This window comes from Olea europaea, chromosome 14 (genome assembly GCF_002742605.1).
Source record: "Olea europaea var. sylvestris chromosome 14, O_europaea_v1, whole genome shotgun sequence".
Classification (NCBI taxonomy): domain Eukaryota; kingdom Viridiplantae; phylum Streptophyta; class Magnoliopsida; order Lamiales; family Oleaceae; genus Olea; species Olea europaea.
The window spans coordinates 14,036,785-14,057,431 of NC_036250.1; the positions used below are offsets into that span (position 1 = coordinate 14,036,785).

Consider the following 20,647-nt stretch of genomic DNA (forward strand, 5'->3'; position numbering starts at 1 on the left):
TGCAAAAAAAAAAAAGAAAAAAAGAAAAAATATCATAGTAAGCCCAATTCAAATTTTAAAATCAACGATTTTTTTCTTTTCATTGTATACTAACGTGTATAGTGATGTACAAAACATCCTTAGTGTTGATTCTTTTGACCATGAGATGGAGTTCAGATTATTTTTCCAAACAAACACACAGTTTTCAATGCCACCGACAAAGATTATTTTAGATATGGAATTGAAGTTATTGATTGAAATCAATCAAAAGAATCATTCTTTTTTATCGTGTTAAGTGAATAAATTTCACATCGGTTAAATATCAAAATATTATTAACTTAAATAGATCTTGGGTCATCCTCTTAATAAGGTAGACCTTATTAAGATGGACCTCAAATCTTAACATGGTATCAAAGTCCAGTAAACTCTAACGAACTATTCGATTCGATTAAATTTAAAAAATAAGCACACGAATTTCAAAATTGATCTGCTCAAAAAGAGCCACAATCTTACGAGGACATGTTAAGGGAATAAATCTCACATCGATTAAATACTAAAATATTGATCAATTTAAATAGATCATGGGTCACTCCTCTTAATAAGATTGACATTATTAAGATGGACCCCTGAACCCCAAATCTTAACATATCATGCAACTCTTGTAAGCAATGATATTTTTGAGGTTCATGAAGCATGTGACCTCAACCAAAGGCTTCATTCTTCCTAATAGGAAATTACAAATAATGTCCATTTTGATATAGTCATTTACAAAAATGTCCAAAATTTTTCAATGTCTATTTTTATAATTATTTGGGCGAGAGTGCCCCTAAATAGCTTTCATGAGAAGTTACATTAAAATAATGTTCTCAACATTTCAAATGCCGTTCTCGATATTTGAATCCGTTTATATTTCAAAGGTACACATGTTAAATCACAATATTAAATGTTCTCGACATTTCAAACGTTGTTCTCGACATATTAAATGTCTAGAAAGATATTTCATTCCGAATATGACATTTTTCTACACTTTAAATATTGTTCTCGACATTTCTGTATCTAACATTAATTGTGATTTGACTTGTGCAATATGAAATTATTTATTCTTTTATTAAGGGGGAATAGAAATTTTGGTATCAAATTTGGCCATTTTTATAAAGAATATCAAAAATGGACATTTTTGAATTGACATATATAAAATTAGATATTTTTGCAAATGCCCCTTCTTTTAATGTGGATGATTTTTGAGACATGGTGTGAATAGCTTGAGAGGATAATGTAGTTATTCCATAAACAAATGCTGCACATAGACCCTGAGATTAGAACTGAACAACGAAATCGTCATATTGTAAAATCCAACCAAATTACTTTTTCAAAATCGTTGATTTAGGTCAACGTAAATCTGTCAATGTTTTGATTTTGAATTGAACTAAACCATTTCGAAATAGTTTGGTTTAGGCGTCAATTTTTACATATCGTTTTAAACTGTCACATTGCTTACAAAAATAAATCTGAAAATAAAATAAAATAAATTTTATCCAACATAATTAAAACTAAACACATCCCAATCAAAATGATTTAGTGGATTTTTTTAATGATTGTTGTGAAGATTTGATCCATGAGTTTCTCAACATATAACTTTGGTGGAAATTGAATCTAAATAAGTACAAGATTATATTCCAAATTATCGGAGATGTGTTAACCATTCAAATATCCATAGTTGCTTCTAGTCAACGTTCTCTACTAGTTTGATTCTTTTAGAAGTTCATTGAGTGCAAAGATGGTCGAGACGGTAAATACACAAAGAATTTATTGTGTAGTACTATTCATTTTTTTATTAGTTAATTTATACCATTTAATTATAACTAATGAATACAATTGATATATTCTTATTTTTATGCAGAGAATGAATCAAGTGTTAAAACTGAATATGTTACCAATTACAATTGTTTCTATCATTTCGTTTACTTTCGTTTATAATATTTGTAATGATAATAATATTTATGTTTTGCTTGATATGTTAAACTAATATTAATAATTTAACTTGTTTGATATATGTTTTTTTTTTCTAAATTGTGGTCTTAAATCAAACTAAATTGAAAAAAGGGCTTGGCTTGATTTGGTTTAAAAGGTGAAGAGATTTGATTCGTCATAGAAAAATTTCAAACAGTTTTAAGTGGTTTGGTTTGAAAATTTGTCATAACTTGTTTGTATTCACCCCAATTCAAGATAATTCATGATAATGAGGAGAAAATTGCATTTACAAACGAGGATCTCGTCACTTTTATCTATACGTGGATATGAATCATGTGAAAATTCAGACTAGACCTTGTTTACGATCTTTTCATACATCACGTGTGATTTCAGACGATGAAGAAAGTTGACCAATTATTTGATACTAAGAAAGATCTTCAGGGAAGCTGTGCAATTGGTTGCTTTGAAACATAACTTGAATTCAAAGAGATTTTGCCTGTACAATTATTTATGTAGATGATAGTTGCAATGACATTTGCGAGGAATGAAGTTTGACAAATATGATTAATTTGTAGTTCACCGTTATGGATGTGAACATACTTCCTCTTTAAGTATTCGTCACAATGATCACACACAAGTCGAGATGTCAACGAGACGAGCTGGTTCGCGAGTCGAAACTCAAGGTTTGGGCTAGGCTCGAGCAAAATCAAATGAGCATTTTTCGAGCTCGAGCCAAGCCGAGCAAAAGCTCGACCAAAAAAAAGGGCTTGGCCCTTAGCGAGCCGAGTCGGGCCGGCTCAATTTTGTTTCAATTAATTTTATTTATTTATTTTTATTTATTTATTTATTTTTTTTAAGCAACAAGATTACAAATTTAACATTTTTTTATAAAGAATTTAAGAATTGCATAATTTATACGAATTACAAATTAAATAAAAATTACAACTTACAAAATTGCATAATTTATACGAATTACAAATTAAATAAAAGTTACAACTTACAACCCTCTTTCTTTTTCTGGGCTTGAGACCGATTAATCACATGACATAGACGGAGTTAAAATTGTACACGAATAAAATATTTCGTGTACAATTTTTTTTGAAACAAATAAATTTAAAAATTACATATTTTTTTTGAAACAAATTATTTTAAAAACTCACAATATTCTATGTTTGGATTTGTACAACTCTTCAGCTTTTATACTGTCAACATGTTCTTGAATATGTAATTTCACAAATATCCAATCCTTCAAGCATATTAAAACTCCCAATATATCTTCTTTTAGTCTTGAACGTTCGTCTGATAAAATTCGATTACCTAAATTGAATGCAGCCTCCGATGCTACGGTAGACATCGGAGGTGTTAGTAGATCACGTGTAATTTTTTATACAATTGAATATTGTCTTTCATTACACCTCCACTAATTTAGAAGACTAAATTCCTGTAATTCTTTTGGAGGTAACACATTACGAACGTCCACAAACATATACTTAGCTAACTTAGAGGGAATTTCAAGATTTGTACCACCGATATTTATCGCTTTAGATATTGATGAATTAGACCTAAATAAGGGAATACTTGTATTGCTTTCCAAATAATTTCCTAAATCCTTTGAATTTGTTGAATATTTCTTGAAAAAGAACTTTGGAAAGCATAACTACACTAACCTTCTTTTTCAGCATAAAAATTATATATTTCACATAACATATATTCTATATAAAAATGTGATAATTTCACATCATGAAACATGAAATTTGAAATCCCCTTTACATTGGCTTTTGTACCTGTCAAATTAAGTCGATGGTTCATTACTGAAGTTAAAATAAATAAAGATCGCAACTCTTCCCAATATTTATGAAATTTTAACTCCATAGAGTAGACTACGTCAGAAAAAACTGGCAAATTCTTGTAATTATGAAATGTTTGTGAAATGTAAAAAAAATGATGTAAAACAAGTGAAGATGTAAGGTAATAAACTCCGCTACATTCCTTTGTAGCATCAAAAAAGATTTTAAGAATTTTTCATATAAAATGCGATAGACCATTCTCAATCTTCTAAATTATGTTCGAGTCCGTATGTATGCCTGCCATTATAATATAATGAACTTTGCTACATTACTTTGTAGCATCGAAAAAGATTTTAAAAATTTTTTCACATAAAATGCAATAAATCATTCTCAATCTTCTAAATTATGTTCGGTTCCATATGTATGCCTACCATTATAATATAATGAAATCATTTTATCTTAATTTTCATACGAATCTAACATAAGATATGTAAAGTTCCATCTTTGTATTATATTAGTAACAAATGATTTCTCCTGTGAGCTACTCTACACACAAATTGTTAAATGCTTGCTTTCTTGTTGGTGACACATTAATAAAATTTATTGCTTATCTAATTTTACCTAAATGAGAACTTATATGTTTTAATCCAATTTTTACAATCAAATTGATAATGTGGCAAACACAAAGTTGATGAAAAATAAAGTTCCAAATATAGGGTTAAAATCATTAATAAATCTTTCGATAACAACTTTGTTCACACTAATATTATTTAAAGTAAAACTTCGAACCGTATCTTGTATACCATATTCCTATATAATATCTTTTAAAGTCATGTTTATGTTAGCGGCATTATGAGGATATTCTATATATCTGAATGCAATAATCTTTTTATGTAAAAATCACAAGTGATCAATATAATGAGTTGTAGCAGCAATATAACCTTTTCTATTACCACCGGTCCAACTATTAAAAGTTTTTAGACCTTTAATAGTAACTTGTTTTCTTTTGTTATATGATTTTATAGTATTCGAACGAAGAGTATTTCTACAATAAGAAGAATACTTGGGTTGGAGATAATTCTACATGAGTCGGGTAAAGTGTTCTGAGTTTATCATCGTAAGCGGCATCTTTGTTGCAGCAACATATGCAGTCATTCTTTCACGAAATCTTTTCTGTGAATATACAAATGTGTAAAGAGTAGAACAAGAATCGCCAAACACTAGATCAGTCTATTTTTGGTCGAGATCGATTGGTTTCGCTTTGCAACTCCTTAATATGTGTCTATTCAAATACGTTGTGCTCGAACCGGGCTTCCAACTAAGGTCTTTGCCCCAGTAATTGCAACATATTTTTCAAATATCTACTCCATATTGAATACCAATTTTTTTACGTATCATATGTTTCCAACAATTCGAGAATTCTTTTTTCGACCTTTTAATCTCAAGTACTTTTTTCTCTTCAATATTCTCCAAATCAATTAAAACATTTTGAGATGGATCGTAACCGGATGGAATACTCGAGCTACCCTTAAACTGATTAAACTTATCACTAGTAAAATCCATTTATAACTAGCATAGTACAAAATATTGAATATTAGAGTGAAAGAAATTGAATATGAGAGCAAAGAAATTGAAGTTAAAACTTGAAGATATGATACCACAAGTTAAAATCGATTGAAACAAATTGATCTGAAATTTAAAGATTTACCTCGTATTTATAGCCAAAAAAATCTGTTTTCAGTTTTCAAATTTAAATTCGAAAATTTCAATTTACGAGGCTATCTCGTAATTCGTAAATTATATATTATTAACTTGAAATTGAATCTATAATATAGCGGCTATAGCTGCTAGCTGCTGCTACAAGCAGCTATAATGGCTGCCTGTAACGGTAACTTTTGAGCTTTATTTTTTTAATTTTTTTATTTAGTTTCGGCTCGACTTGTCACGGGCCAAAAATGGCCCATGACACGAGCCGCCCATGTGGCACGAGCCACAACAAGTCGACTCAGGCCGATGCTCCAAAATGGGGCTCGGTTAGAGCCTAGGCTCGCTTCATCTGAGCCACGAGTTGGGTCGACTCGATCTTTCCCTAGTTGAGCCACGGGCCACCCGAGCCACCGAGCCGATTTGACATCCCTACACACAAATAAGATAATGAATTATTGAAAGACATATAATACGCAAGTTTCAAACCTTAAAACAATTTACTAACCTGCAGACATTCATGACATCTTTTCGAGTGTTAAGAGTGGTTAAGAGCTATTAGAAAGCCTGGAAAGCTAAATAATACATTTAAAGGATTTAAATTATTTAATGGATTTATCTAAGGAAATTTATGTTAAATTGACCTCGTATTGCCATAAAATGGAGATAACAAATGTGGTCAAGCATTTTTTTTTATTGAAACTGATGTTAACAATTGCTTTAAAAACTTCTTCATGACTCTTAGTGGACCTTGGATTCAACGATTTATCTCTTCAATGAGGCACCTAATCTACATCTATGGAACATCTACGAAAGCAAAATATAAAGATATGCTAATTGTCTCTGCAAATCAATATGCAAATATTTTAAACCTATTTTCTTACACTTGACATAGTCGATTCCAAGAAAGATGAACAAAGTTGAAGGAAGTAATGAGGGACGTCGAGGGACTTTGCTTGTATCTCATCTAAGTCATAGTCTAGTAAAGGATGTTAAAGACGTTCATCCCAATTCACATAATGGTTACTACATATAATTTTATAAGGCAACTTAAATACTAGGTACTAGATTCTTGGGATATTATCGATATATAAGAGAGCAGTAGAGGCATACATCTTTCAGAGTTAAATAAATATTTGGGAGTGACAAAGTAAATTTAAGATGGTATGGGTATATTTCAAAGAGATACGAGTTGAACACTTGGTAATGTCACATTTTATGGGAATTTATAATATGATGACATCTAAAAAAATGCAAAGTCCTTCAATTCATTGTCTAAAAAAGATCGAGAGTTACTAATTCTTCCACTGATCGAGCACATTCACAGTAAGCTGCTTAAATGTTTTAATAATAGACGTGTGGATCCACAAACGTGTACCAACACGCTAAATTTGACAAGGGAAAAAAACTTTTACGACTCTTTGAGGTGGCAAAGAAACTGTATGTGGAGCCTATAGATTAATTTCACTTTGACGTGAAAAAGGAAGAAGGTTTTGTCAAGTTGTACATTAGGGAATGCTGAGGATAGGTTTTTGGTTGGAACCAGCTTGGCTACTTGACTTCTTGTTGTTTCATCAAATGAGTGAAAGTGGACCAACTTTGTAAAAAGTTTCACTTAGAGAGTTTTCTATGTGCACATCCAGTTGCCATCGTAATGCACATTGAGAATTTTCAACTCACTCGTTGAGGTTAAAGTATTTCTCAACTTATTATGGGAGAGCAATATACGTCGAAACTATATGTCAAATGAAGTCGAATGGAAAATTCTTGACATATAATCTTCACTCGATTTGTTGCCACCTCTAGTCCAACTGCGTACTAGATGCAAATTTATAGCAAGAATACCTTTCATTGGAGAGCTTTCTCACAATCGTAAGTGCGACGTGTGGAGTGCAACTGGGTACACTCACTAAAATTTTATTAGTTAGATTTCACTCACTAATATCCACATGGATGAATAGTTTAATGATTCTTGTATAGTATTTTTTTTATTTATTTATTACATGGTCGAGCAAAATTAACATTTATAACTTATGATGTCTGGTACAATATAAGTCGATATATTGAAAACTATCAATTAACGTTTATCTTGAAAAAATGTAAAGATTCATAACATTTTGATATAAAATTATAATTCACAAACCTTAAATTTACATATTTACGAAGTATATTTACAAAATATTGTGGATCATAGTTATGTGTATGCAAATCTTATGCTAACTTCATCCTCCACTTGGGCATTTGATGCTTGTTAACGAGTATTAACTGAAATTGCTTGGGAATTCAATAAACTTGATTGTGAATACACAACAGTCACTTATGGAAGAAACAGTACAAGATTAGTTAAAATTTAAATAAATTTGAAGTACCGATCATCCCTGCAAAGAACTCACCGTATATTTCATTTAGATGTTTCTTATATTCTATCAACTGTTAATTTATATCAAGTAGGATGAAGCTCTTTGACTCTAAGTAACCGGTTGCAAAATAATGAACATTTGCTAACATTGGAATGAAAACACGTGTACAATTATCCCCCTTCTTACCCAACAATAGTAACTTTCCATTCAAGAAATCTAAGAGACAATTTGGCATAGTAAACTTATTTGAATCCACATATTTACACATCTGCTCAATGTCCAAAGCATTCTTGAACATGAAGTCCTAAATAACTCTCCGATTGACGAATGGTTTCATTTGCATAAATGCCTAATAGCTCAATAAATACATCACTAGGTCGACATGCTATGTCAATGAAAATGGTACTTAACTAACAATGTATCGTATATGAATATACTTCATATAAAATTGTGCTTGCATCATAACCAAGCCATTCTCAGTCTCTCACTACTTTGCGAAACCATTGCTTGGCGCTTGTGATTTGAAGTCTCCTTAATTGATGTGCGACGTTAGAAAAACATTGTTGTAAATGATTAATAACTTTAAGTTGAATTATAGTATATTATAAACACCAATGTTACTTATCAACTTCCTGTATTATTGTACCATTTAAGTAACTCTATCTTCTTGATCGGGCCGAACTTCATGCTTTCCATGAATGTTTTCTTTATCTTTGATGTGAATGGAGAACTCACATGTTGTAATTGTATTTTCTCTCTTACCTAACACCGTTGGCATATCTACCTTAGCCTTTCGCTTTCTATTTTCCATCCCATTCGCAACTCCCTTTGTCACTTTAGTCCCATCTGTTCCCATCCCAACAACTGTCTCCCACCCAAACTCCTCTATCATCCCATATGTTTGATGATAGAGTCAAGCAAACTCAATAAATATATCCACCTTTTTATTTAAAAGTTCTACTTCATTTTACACAATATTTGTCAAGTGACACATAAATTTGTGCTCCATTATTGACATTTTTCTTCCTAAGCATTCTAATAAATCATTGAAGATACTATAGCGTAAACATGCAAGAGGTGAATGTCAACGTTGTGTAGGAGACTGATATGTAGATAAAGATATATATGTGGAATGATCTATCACTATCCATTGTGGTGGAGATATCTACGAGAATGGAAATCATCGTACAATACAAGAGTGCTCCTAAATAAATAAGAAAATTGGAATTATTACAATCTTATCATGTGTATTAACAAAATAGAACTATAAATTTGAATACTTCCACCCCGTCAAGATAGGCATCAATGATTGGATCTTCTTATCTAGGTGAAAGGTACAATCCTCGCACGTATCCCTGTTCCATCAGCTCAACTGTAGCCAATAGCACTGTAAGAAGTTCAAGCTGACGTATTGATATTCCAAGAAATGTTAGTTGTCATGTATTGAATTAATAAATGGATATAATTTATAAATGTAAATGTATACCTATTCTAGAATGGTCAAGGATAGCAATAATATCTTTTCCATTAGGGTATCCATCATTTACCTATTCATCATCCTCAAGACCTCGTCTAATCACTTTCTAATATCCATTTAGCTGACAATGCTGAGATAGCTTCATATACCTATACCTATACCTATACCTATACCTATAAAACTTATTAGCATTACATGTAGAAATATCATAAGGTTGTGCAATTTATGTGCACGGCCGGTGAAAACATGTAGTATCATATTTGTACTCAATATTCGACGATTTTTTTGAATGTCCAAACTTAATGCAATGTATCCATAAAACACCTCTTACCTTATTGATATGTGTGAATACATCAACTTCGTCTACTTCGTCCAAGAAAATAGATTGATCGACGCCTTCTGGTTTTGCATTTAAACATGGTCTTAAGGATAAAATGCTAGCACAAACTTATATATATGATGCATCACTGTGGCATCCATCAAATGCAATCTCCAAATGCATTAGAGAACCATAAATCTGCATCTAAAATATTCATTCAACAGTCTTTTGTTTCGATGAATTTTAAGTCTAACTGTTTCTTCAATATTTAAATTTTAATCCTTTAATGATGGTAAACCCGAATAAAAAGAATCGTGCAACATTCCCCTCTTCTAAACAAAACCCCATTAATGATTTGGCCAGAGAACTAAACGTGCCTTATATGAAATTTTTTTCAGAAACATGAACAATGCGACTTCTCTTTATGATGGTAATCTAGAGCATCTATACTTTTTTTTTTCTATATTTTTGATGTTACAATTAGAGTGTGTTTGATTGATATATAAAATATTACTTAGAAAAGAAAATATTTTCCATCTTTTGTGGAAAATAAAAACCACATCTACTCTAGGAAAATATTTTCCTTAAAAATGTTAAGCATATTTTCAAAAGTTGGAAAAAAAATTTCATGGAAAAAAATAGCAATCAAACACTCCAAATAAAAATTTGGGTGGAAAACTGATATTTTCCATGGAAAATAAATATAATCAAACACACCGTTAGTGTCACATTCCCTACAAATTCACTAATTCTATTGTCAATAACATACTTCATTTTGTAATAACACATTAAATTAGAAATTTATATAAAAAATTCTAGTTAAGAAAAGCTTGCAAAATATAGTTCATCACTGACTGCAAGAGGTTGATGAGGAACAATCTTTCAAACTTTGAGACTATAAGGGGTTGAAGATGAACATTTCACTCAAATTGGAAGGGCTTAGTGAGGCCTCATAGACCCGTTCCAATCGATGAGAAATAATCATCAAAATCAACGAAGGACATTGGGGGTTGGTAAAGAACAAAATTTAGAATTTAAATTCATAATCAATTTAAATTCAAATTTAAATCATAATGCACAAATTAAAACACAAAACTAAATTGCCAAACAATATTTTATACTAAAAATTAGGGATGACGAAAATAACCGTTAAACCCGATATCCGCGGGGTCGTGCCCCGAATGGGGTGGGGATTACCTACTTAATAGGGTAATGGGTCAAGTACATGTAATGGTGGCCTCGCCTCGTCCCATTTATTTTTTTCTTTTTTAAAAAATTCAATACTTTAAATAAAAAAAATTCTACAAAATTTCATTAATTATAATAGAAGATGGCAACTAAAATTATCTAAAGAATATGATAAACAATAAAAACCTTAATTTACCAAATATATTCGAATAATTTAACTTTAAAAAATAAATAAATAATTTAATAATCATATTATTGTCTTACTTGAATGAATCGAGGCAATAAAATGAATTATCAACAATTATATATATAAAAAAATTAAACGGGTAAGTAAATGGGCAACCGCCCATCCCTACATGCCTCGCCCTCGACCCGCCCCATCTTAAAAGGATAATGAGGTGGGTACAGGGCAGGAAAATGTTTCGAACCTACCCCATTGGCATCCCTACTAAAAATTCACAATTTCTCATCCAAACGAACTAAAAGGAGAAAAATAACTACAAATATGGAAAAAGTTAGACGATTCAGATTATAACCTTGAAATGTGTTTATCGTATTTGTTTTGAATCCGATGGAAAAGAAGATCTCACAAACGAGTTTGATTTCTTAGACCATGGTTGGTGATGAAGTTTCCTTTACGAACATTTTGAATTCCTGGTCTTTGGATTGCCTTAGTGTTTATAAAAAGGAAAGGTATATTGGATATTTTTTTCTTTTCATATATTTTAACAGAAATTTAGTAGGTCAAGAGTCTTTTGTAACATTGAATGATATGTTTAAACAAATAAATGATGTTAGCTAACATTTTTTGATATACAATCTACTCCACATGGGTAGGGAAACAAGCCGAGCCACTGGACTGCTTTGACTTGCGTTGAGATGAGTAATGGATCAAGTCAAGTTTAATTTTGTTTCACAAACAAACTCATCTTAAACTTACGAGACGGTTAGTTTCTGGGTTCAGTTTATTAATTTCTTAAAAAAGGTAATAATAAATTTGAGCTCATTCGAGCTAAGCTCGTATGCATACGAACAAAAGGATCTAATCAAATATTTTTCCAGATAGAAATCAAGCCGATTCGAATTGGTCTATTGCCACTACACACATGTTAGGCCAAAACAAGAATTTTCTTGTCCAACACAGGCAACCAATCATAATATTACTTGACCCTTAAATATAAACAAATTCTGGATGCATTCTGATATCTCGGCATATGTTTTTTAAAAAAATAATTTTAGGTACATTTGATTGCGAACATGGTATTTGTATGGAAAAAAAATAAATTTTAGACACTTCAATTGTCTAGAACTCATTTGTATGAAAATTATTAATTGAATAAATGTATTTGATTGATTTAGTTTTCAATTTAAAAAATATTATACTTATCCATTTTTTATTAGTGGGTCGTGGGAGAGATGTGATAGATAAGAGAGTAATAGAGAGTGAATTACTTGAAAAATAAAAATCACTATTATTAAAGAAAATATTTTACTTGTATTTGAGGAAAATATAATCACATAATCAAAAGTTGCTAAATATTTTTTATTGAAAAAGTTGTCAATCCAACACCCAAAAAGTAGAATTTTGGATGGAAACTAATATTTTTCATGAAAAAGGAAATCAATCACACACAATTAGTGAAAACAGGCCATTTTCATGCGTTAATTAAAAAGGCCTTTATTGTGTGAAAATGTTAGTTCCTTTCTTCATTTAAATAAATAGTATAGATACAAATAGTAAAACTTAATAAAATTATTATCAATAAATCAATAAACACATAAATAATTTTTCTAAAATAATATATTTTTTCTTAATATTAAAAGTGTTAAAATTTGCAGAACGTACTAATAAGGGTACTTTTGAAATAATGATTAAAATGGGGTTTATTTTACACATAGAAGCCAACAGATCTCTGGTCTTTCTCCTCTGTCTACACTGTGAGCGCCGCCGCCCGCCATTTCTGTCTTTCTCTTCTGTCTGTCTACACTGTGAGCGCCGCCGCTCGCCGGCCATATCTGTTTGCTGCATTACAAAGAACCATTTCAACTTGACCTATATTCTTGCATTTTTTCCGTTTTCAGGTACAAGCCTTCGTTTCCTAAATTATGTCTTGTTTGCATTTTCTCACATTTGATTTTTAATTACTAAGAATGAATTGCAATGCAGCAGCTCTTATAATTGCCTCCACGATGGCTACAATTTGTCTGGCCTTTTCCTTTTCTGTTATTAATTAGTTGTAACTGAATTGACGACATTAAAATTTGTTGCGAGTTTGTCCTTTATTTGTTCAAAATTATCGAAAGCTTCCCTTGTCATTGTTGGTACTCAATTTTATTATGATTATTATTATTTATTTTTAATTTTTTATTAATTTTTTTATATTTTTCACGCGTTGTTTGAAAGTTGAATGCAATCTTTGTTTGAATGTTTATTCTGAAGTAGCTGAATTTATCATATGATATGTTGATTGTTTGCTAGATTTCTGACACTACCTTTGGACGCTTGTATCGGCGGAGAAAGTTAAACAATCAACTTTCTCTGATTCTGGAGAAATTAATTTCCCTCATTTGCCTGGATCTCTTTATTTTTTGGGATATTCATTGAACATGGCGGCCTCACTGCATGTAAGTGGATTCAAAACGCCATACCCAGCTGGAACTTCATGTCTACGGCCTGTTTGGTCGTATCCACGGCCCAATTTTTCTGTATCTGCGGCTCCTGCTTATGAATTATGTACTTCACTGAAGGGTTCATGTCGGGAACAAGCCCTGCGAGTTAGTTGTGAGGCTGGGAAGGTTGATGTACTTGAAAGGCATGGTACTGAGAACCAAGGTTCTGAAGAAATTGCTAACGAATTGACGTGTGTAATGAAGTTTGGGGGTTCATCCGTTGCCTCAGCAGATAGAATGAGAGAGGTAGCTGACCTCATTCTTAGCTTTCCAGAAGAAAGGCCTGTCATAGTTCTTTCTGCAATGGGGAAAACAACCAACAAGCTCTTGATGGTACTTCTTACATCTTGATATAAATTTTCTCATTCGATGAGTATTCTTTGTGAATTCTTTTGAGAAGATGTCCTGATGAAATGATTGGCTTGTATATCAGGCTGGAGAAAAGGCTGTCAGCTGCGGTGTGTCAAATGTTTCTGATCTGGAAGAGTTGGCTTTTGTCAAAGATTTGCATTTGAGGTGACCAAGAGCATTCACTTTTTTGTTTGCATTATGTCATATTCCGAATTTTCTTTTTTTATTTAATCTTAACATGGTTTTCTGAATGAGAATTGTTTCATAATAATCAGGACGGTGGATGAGCTTGGAGTAGAAAGATCTACAATTTCAAGTGAGTTATCACTCACAAGTTACAACAATATTTGAACTAACATCTTGATGAACCAACGGATAAGAAGTTCTCATCATACTATTATTGTCATCTTCGATGGCGTTTGGTGAACATCTCAGTGTCAGGGACCAATGTATTTAAGCCCACTAGTGTTGGGGGAGATGCCATTTGAAATTTGATAGAAATGCTCCCTTATGATGTTATTCAAGCATTCTATTGGTGTTCCAATGGCTATTGTGCCATACTGCTCCTATCATTGTTTATTGCACGTGCCATTCAATTTTGTTTTGCATATGAGTTAGTTATTTTGTTCAATTGGTATATTGCCTTCCAACTTTCTGTTAGGGTTAGGCATTGTCTTTATATTCACTAATTTGCAGGTCATGTAATCTTTCCTTAAGTTGGGACTGTGGAAAGCTGTTTGTTAAATTCCTTTGTAACATATTTGCTGTTCTTTTTTCCATTTAAATGTTGATCATGTATAATATATCTAATCTTAACTCTATTTTGTGATTGCCCTTTGTTTGTGGTAAACAATTTGCAGAACACCTATTTGAGTTGGAGCAACTTCTGAATGGTATTGCTATGATGAAAGAGCTCACTCCAAGAACAAAAGACTACTTAGTCTCTTTTGGAGAATGCATGTCCACACGAATTTTTTCTGCCTATTTGAATAAGATTGGTGTCAAATCTCGCCAAGTATGCTTCTTATTTTTCCACTATCTAAAATTTAGCCCTTGTAACAAGTTCTATAAGAATCATGTTAATCCTTGGTTTTGATCTAAAAAACTAGTTATGCTTTTTCTTAGTATTTCTAGGCCTCGAAGTCTTTGTTTGCCTCGTATTTTCAAAATGAGAAGTGTTGCTACACTTGCAACAATATAGGTGCAAGAGCTTGTTATGAGACAGTATTTGTATTCTGGGTAACCTCATTGATGCCTCAAATTATAATATAATTAAGATTGATTAATCATTTGAGTGCAAATAGTCCAACCACTACCGTACCAAAAATGGAGAAATTATAAGTGATAAGAGAAGATAAATTTATGTTTTTAATAAATTTAGCTCTCAAAGAGTTTGTAGCAACATCTATGGGTTCATATATGATACTTGTAAAAAGTTATTGTCACTTAGAATTCTCATATCTCTTATCGGTTATGCCATGTTGCCATGTAGTACATTCATGAATGCATGCACTTGTGTTTTAAGGTAAGCTTGAGCAAATAGATTAATAAGTTAATCATATCCAAGTTGATGCAGCCAAAAAGTGCTGGTCGGATAAGTAATTAAAAATAAAAAAAAATGGAAATGTGTAAATACTTGCATTTTTTTTCCCATATTAATAAAAAAAAAAAAAAATAGCCTCCCATTCATTAGTTACTGTAAAGTGGGAACTGATAATATGTGACTCAATAATAAAGCAGGTAATTAAATGTTTCTTACACGGCCAGTGTAATTGTCATTCTTCAATACACTACAGTTATTCTCATTGACAAGGTTTCACGAACATTTTCTTGTTTACGTGCTTCATTTTTTTTTTTAATTCTCCTTGCAGAATGATTTTTCAAAAATTTAAACTATTATTCTGCTGTATTGGAAGATTATGTCCATGTTCAACCTATATTAATTTCATCTTTTGACTCGTTTTACCATTGCAAGCACTTTTTGGAGGTATTTTCGCATGTCGCGGCTTTCATTCCCCACTTGGGAGAAATGTCAGTGCATCCTAGGTAGTATCCCAATGCGTCATGCACTACATCAGTTAGCAACTAGAATGCGGCAACACTTCTCCAACCCTGTCAGATCATGTGACACATTCATATTACAAACATGTCTACCGTGCTTAATCAAAATTATTTTGTTTAATTTTAATGTATTATTATTTGATAACGATTTTCTTAATAGTTTTCAATCACGCAAAACTTTTTATTGTGCTGCCCGCTCACACAATTAATTTTACCTTGTTTCTGTCATGTGATATTGGATAAATTAATAATTCACGTCTTTTGACAGTATGATGCCTTTGATATTGGATTTATAACAACCGATGAATTTACAAATGCCGATATTTTAGAAGCAACTTATCCGGCTGTTGCAAAGAGATTGCACGGCGATTGGGTTAAGGATCCTGCAATTCCTGTAGTGACTGGCTTCCTTGGAAAGGTTGCTTCCATTATGATTCCTGTGTATATTTCCTTGATTACCGTGCTTCTCTTGTCCATAATTTTCTATGATCCCAGAAATAAGAAATCATAATGAACATTTGATTGTAGGGTTGGAGAACTTGTGCAGTGACTACATTGGGTAGGGGTGGTAGTGATTTGACTGCAACAACTATTGGTAAAGCATTGGGCTTGGGAGAAATTCAGGCAAGTGATTTTCAACACTCTGGTTTTGCTTTGAGAAGAAAAAGAGCATTACTATCTGCTCTGCTCTGCATTGAATTATTCTATTGTATACTATACATGCATCAAAATGTATAATCTCTCCCATCACTGTTTTGTCCTTTTCAGGTTTGGAAAGATGTCGATGGTGTTTTGACATGTGACCCCAACATTTATCCACAAGCAGAGCCAGTGCCATATTTAACCTTTGATGAGGCAGCTGAACTTGCTTACTTTGGCGCTCAGGTATCACTAGTGCTATATGCATTGCATATCATAGCTAAATTGCCAGGCTTCACTCTCTCAGCCGGATAAAGTGAGGTGTTGCTGGGTTAGACTTGGAATCCAAACACAAGTTTATTTGTAAATCAGCATATATAAGAATATGCAGCTAGTTTGTTGATTGAAGATGACATGTAATAGAGTTACTTGCCAAATAGTGCCCCCTCTTCTTTATGCTCAGTATAACGTGCTTATGCCATGCTTCTATTTCTTTGGACTTGAAGGTCCTCCATCCACAGTCCATGAGGCCAGCTAGGGAGGGTGATATTCCTGTGCGAGTTAAGAACTCGTACAATCCAAAAGCTCCAGGAACCCTGATTACTCGAGCAAGAGATATGAGTCAGGTTTGCAGCATAATGATGTTGACAAACAAAACATTGTTAATGGAATGGTCAAAAAGCTTACATCTATTCTTCTCCATTTACAGGCGGTACTTACTAGCATTGTCTTGAAACGGAATGTAACAATGTTGGATATTGTCAGCACCCGAATGCTTGGTCAATTTGGGTTTCTTGCGAAGGTGAGGCGCACATGCTGCTTGCTTTTGCCTGGTTTGACAAGTATTCCAATTCTAATGAAATTTCCATCTGTTCAGGTGTTTTCAATCTTTGAAGAATTAGGAATATCTGTGGATGTTGTTGCAACTAGTGAAGTTAGTATTTCCTTGACGTTGGATCCTTCCAAGCTTTGGAGCAGAGAATTGATCCAGCAGGCAAGCGTATGAAATGGGGCAGGGCTTTTTTTATTACCAAGGATTTGTATAAGCTTGAAAAATATTCCATCAATTTATCGTTTCACTTTCACTTTGAATTTTAGCTGTGGGCACGAGTCTTTCGTTTGCTCCACTAGATGTCTTACCTTGTTTCTCACTTGTTGAGCAGGAACTAGATCATGTTGTGGAAGAACTCGAAAAAATTGCAGTTGTGAATCTTCTACAGCACCGATCAATCATCTCTCTCATAGGAAATGTTCAGAGGTCATCGCTAATAGTAGAAAAGGTGCTACTATGAACGCCACTACATTTTAGCATAGTTATCTTTTTGGTTTAATGCTCCTCATTTTTAAAAATTTGCTTTACAATAATGTTAATTTCTAGGAATTATTTTGCGCCTCCACGTTCTTCGTTGTTGATATTTTCGATAATTATTCTGTAAATATATTTTGTTAAAGCGTTTCATTTATCATGTGGCAGGCATTCCATGTGCTTCGTACGAATGGAGTCAATGTTCAGATGATCTCTCAAGGTGCTTCAAAAGTCAACATTTCATTGATAGTAAATGACAGCGAAGCCGAACAATGTGTTAGGGCTCTTCACTCTTCTTTCTTTGAGAGTGATATATCGGAGCTCGTATCGGGAAATGGTTCGATCGACGGTTGGAAACCAACATAAATTTTGTCACGACAGTCGCTTTCTGATTCATATTTAAAACACGTCTCTCTCAAGTAGTAGATTTTCTTGTTTTCAGCAGAGTTGAACCCTAGCGATGCGGTGCATTATTGTTTACCTTGTGCAACTGCAATATACAATGATCCAAATATTAACTTTTGAGGATTATTCATAATCTAATGTTGTTATTTTTTATTTTTATTTTTGATAACGGACATGTATTATATAAAGCAATGTTGTCTACTTGTTAGAAATTTAATTGGATGGTAAAAAAAATAAAAAATAAAAAAAATTCCTATACGTACTTTGATTTCATATAATAAGATTTGAATTGGGTTAGGCATGTGCACGCTTTGATGCTGTTTTGATTAAAAAAATAAAAAAATTGTTCCATCACTCTCATACCAGTGTGGAATTGTGGATTCAAGTTGGTTACGCATTTGTAGGGATCGCAATTGGGTCGAGCGGTTTGTTGACTCGATCGTTCGACTAGCGAAAACGGGACTTGTGGGCGGTTCGAGCCTGTAAAAATACAAGTTCGAGCCCAATGCTCTGGCCCACTCAGCTCGCACAAATGGCGAGCCGTTTGTGGGAAATGAGCCGCGAGCTGGCTCTCATGGCTCGTTAAATGACAAGCCATGAGCAGCTCGTGGCTCGCCAATTTAAAGTGATCGTTTAGATAACTGAACTTATTTTATTTTATTTTTATTTTTTCCACTTCTATAAATAGTCCCATAAACACTTAATTTTTTTTCATCTCAATTTTCAACTCTCTTTCTTTCAAGTCTTAACTCTCTTGTGCAAAATAGCCTCGATTACTTAATCAATTATTTACAATTATACAATATTGATTATTTTTTATAGTTTATTCAATTTCAATTTCAATTCATCAAATTACCATTTCTCATTACATCTATTAAAGTTTTGTCTAATTCTCATTCCTTACAACATTTATACTTTTACTAGTTATTATATTTGTATTTTATCACAAACAATCAAACGAATAAATCCACGTTCATTTGTTGAGGGTTCGTTCGATACGGGATATGGCGAATCGCCTAGGACGCCACATAGTCAATTTCGGAATGAATTTGACGGTCTAAATGACGTACCCATATTGAAGATGTTGATATTCATGTCATGAAAACAACAATTCATTTGATTTTGATGATATTGACGTTCTCGAAGCGGAACATAAGGACGAAGAGCCCGAACTAAACATTCCAAATGCGAGGGGAGAGCGAAAAGGAAAAAAACCAAAATGTTGTGATCACTTTAAGTTGATGTCAACGGAAAAAGTCATCGATGGCCTCGCCGAATCAAAATTAGTATGTAAATACTGCTGACAAAGATTGACATGGTAAAAAAGAATTGATACCACCCATCTCAACCGCTACTACAAAACATGTGATATCAAACATGGGCTTCTTCCAACCGGTCAAACACAATTGCAATTTAACAGTTTAGGCGTCGGTTCTACGACTTTACTCATATCCACGTGGGTGTATTCGAAGGAGAAAGCTCGAATTGGAATGGTGAAATTTGTTGCCACCATTGAGTTGTCTCTGACTATTGTTGACAACCAACACTTCGTCTTATATGTAAAAAAATATCTGCAACCAAGGTACGTTGAGGTAAGTCGAAACACTATTCGTGCCGATACAATATAATATTTCAATTATTCAAAGCAATTAATTATAACTTTGCAACAATATGAGGGTGTTATATCTTTAATTTCAGATATATGTGAAGGGGTTAATAAAAGAGTTTATATAGCTGCAATCGCACACTATATAGACCCACTTTGGTGCATGCATAAAAAAATTATTGCTTTTAAAATTATTGAGTTTCTTCACAATACTAATAATATATATAATGTTTTTATTAGTATTGTTAGAGAATTTAATTGCGAGACTAAAATTCGGTCATTTACTTTCGATAATATTAGTGTTAATAAGGTAATTGTCGATAAATTGTGTAGGGTACTGCAACTTGATTTCGATGAGTATTTGTTTTATATTCGTTGTGTGCGTTATATTTTGAATTTAATTATGCAAGGTGACTTAAAACATAAAAATAATGAGCTTCAAAAGATTTGGAATGCACTAGTATAAATTACGATCTCCCCTAGTATAAAACAAGCATTTGAAGATTATTGTGCCGAAATAGGGGTGACGATTGCTAAAATATTTGTTAACGACGTAGGCCATAGATGGAATTCTACTTACTTGCTATTAAAGTCATATGAAGATTTCGAACATTTAATAACTGATTTTTATAACAATAGACACGTTAGAAGCGATGAGGAAGCTATGTTGAATGAATCCGTTTGGCGTTTAACTTTGAAAATTAAAAGATTTTTGACATCCTTTTATGAGACCAGAAAGATTTTATCGGGCGTTTATTATTTCATAAGTTGTATGGTGCTTGAAAGCCTTGATATAATTGTAAGAACATTCCATAAATATAAAA

General features: G+C 32.5%; 1 protein-coding gene across 2 annotated transcripts; it reads left to right on the forward strand.

The window, feature by feature from the left end:
* Window positions 1-12,674: 12,674 nt before the first annotated feature.
* On the forward strand, window positions 12,675-18,386 carry LOC111409247 (aspartokinase 2, chloroplastic-like). Of its 2 annotated transcripts, none has more exons than XM_023039260.1 (13): window positions 12,675-12,867; window positions 13,265-13,788; window positions 13,889-13,971; window positions 14,082-14,122; window positions 14,667-14,821; window positions 16,136-16,285; window positions 16,396-16,491; window positions 16,636-16,752; window positions 17,013-17,132; window positions 17,216-17,308; window positions 17,384-17,506; window positions 17,670-17,786; window positions 17,981-18,386. In XM_023039260.1, exons 2-13 carry the CDS (start codon window positions 13,393-13,395, stop codon window positions 18,176-18,178), a joined length of 1,689 nt encoding a protein of 562 aa, XP_022895028.1. In that variant the 5' UTR covers window positions 12,675-12,867; window positions 13,265-13,392; the 3' UTR covers window positions 18,179-18,386. The 2 variants fall into 2 exon arrangements, with proteins under 2 accessions (XP_022895028.1, XP_022895029.1); XM_023039261.1 differs by having other exon boundaries at window positions 12,676-12,867; window positions 17,384-17,500.
* Window positions 18,387-20,647: the final 2,261 nt, after the last annotated feature.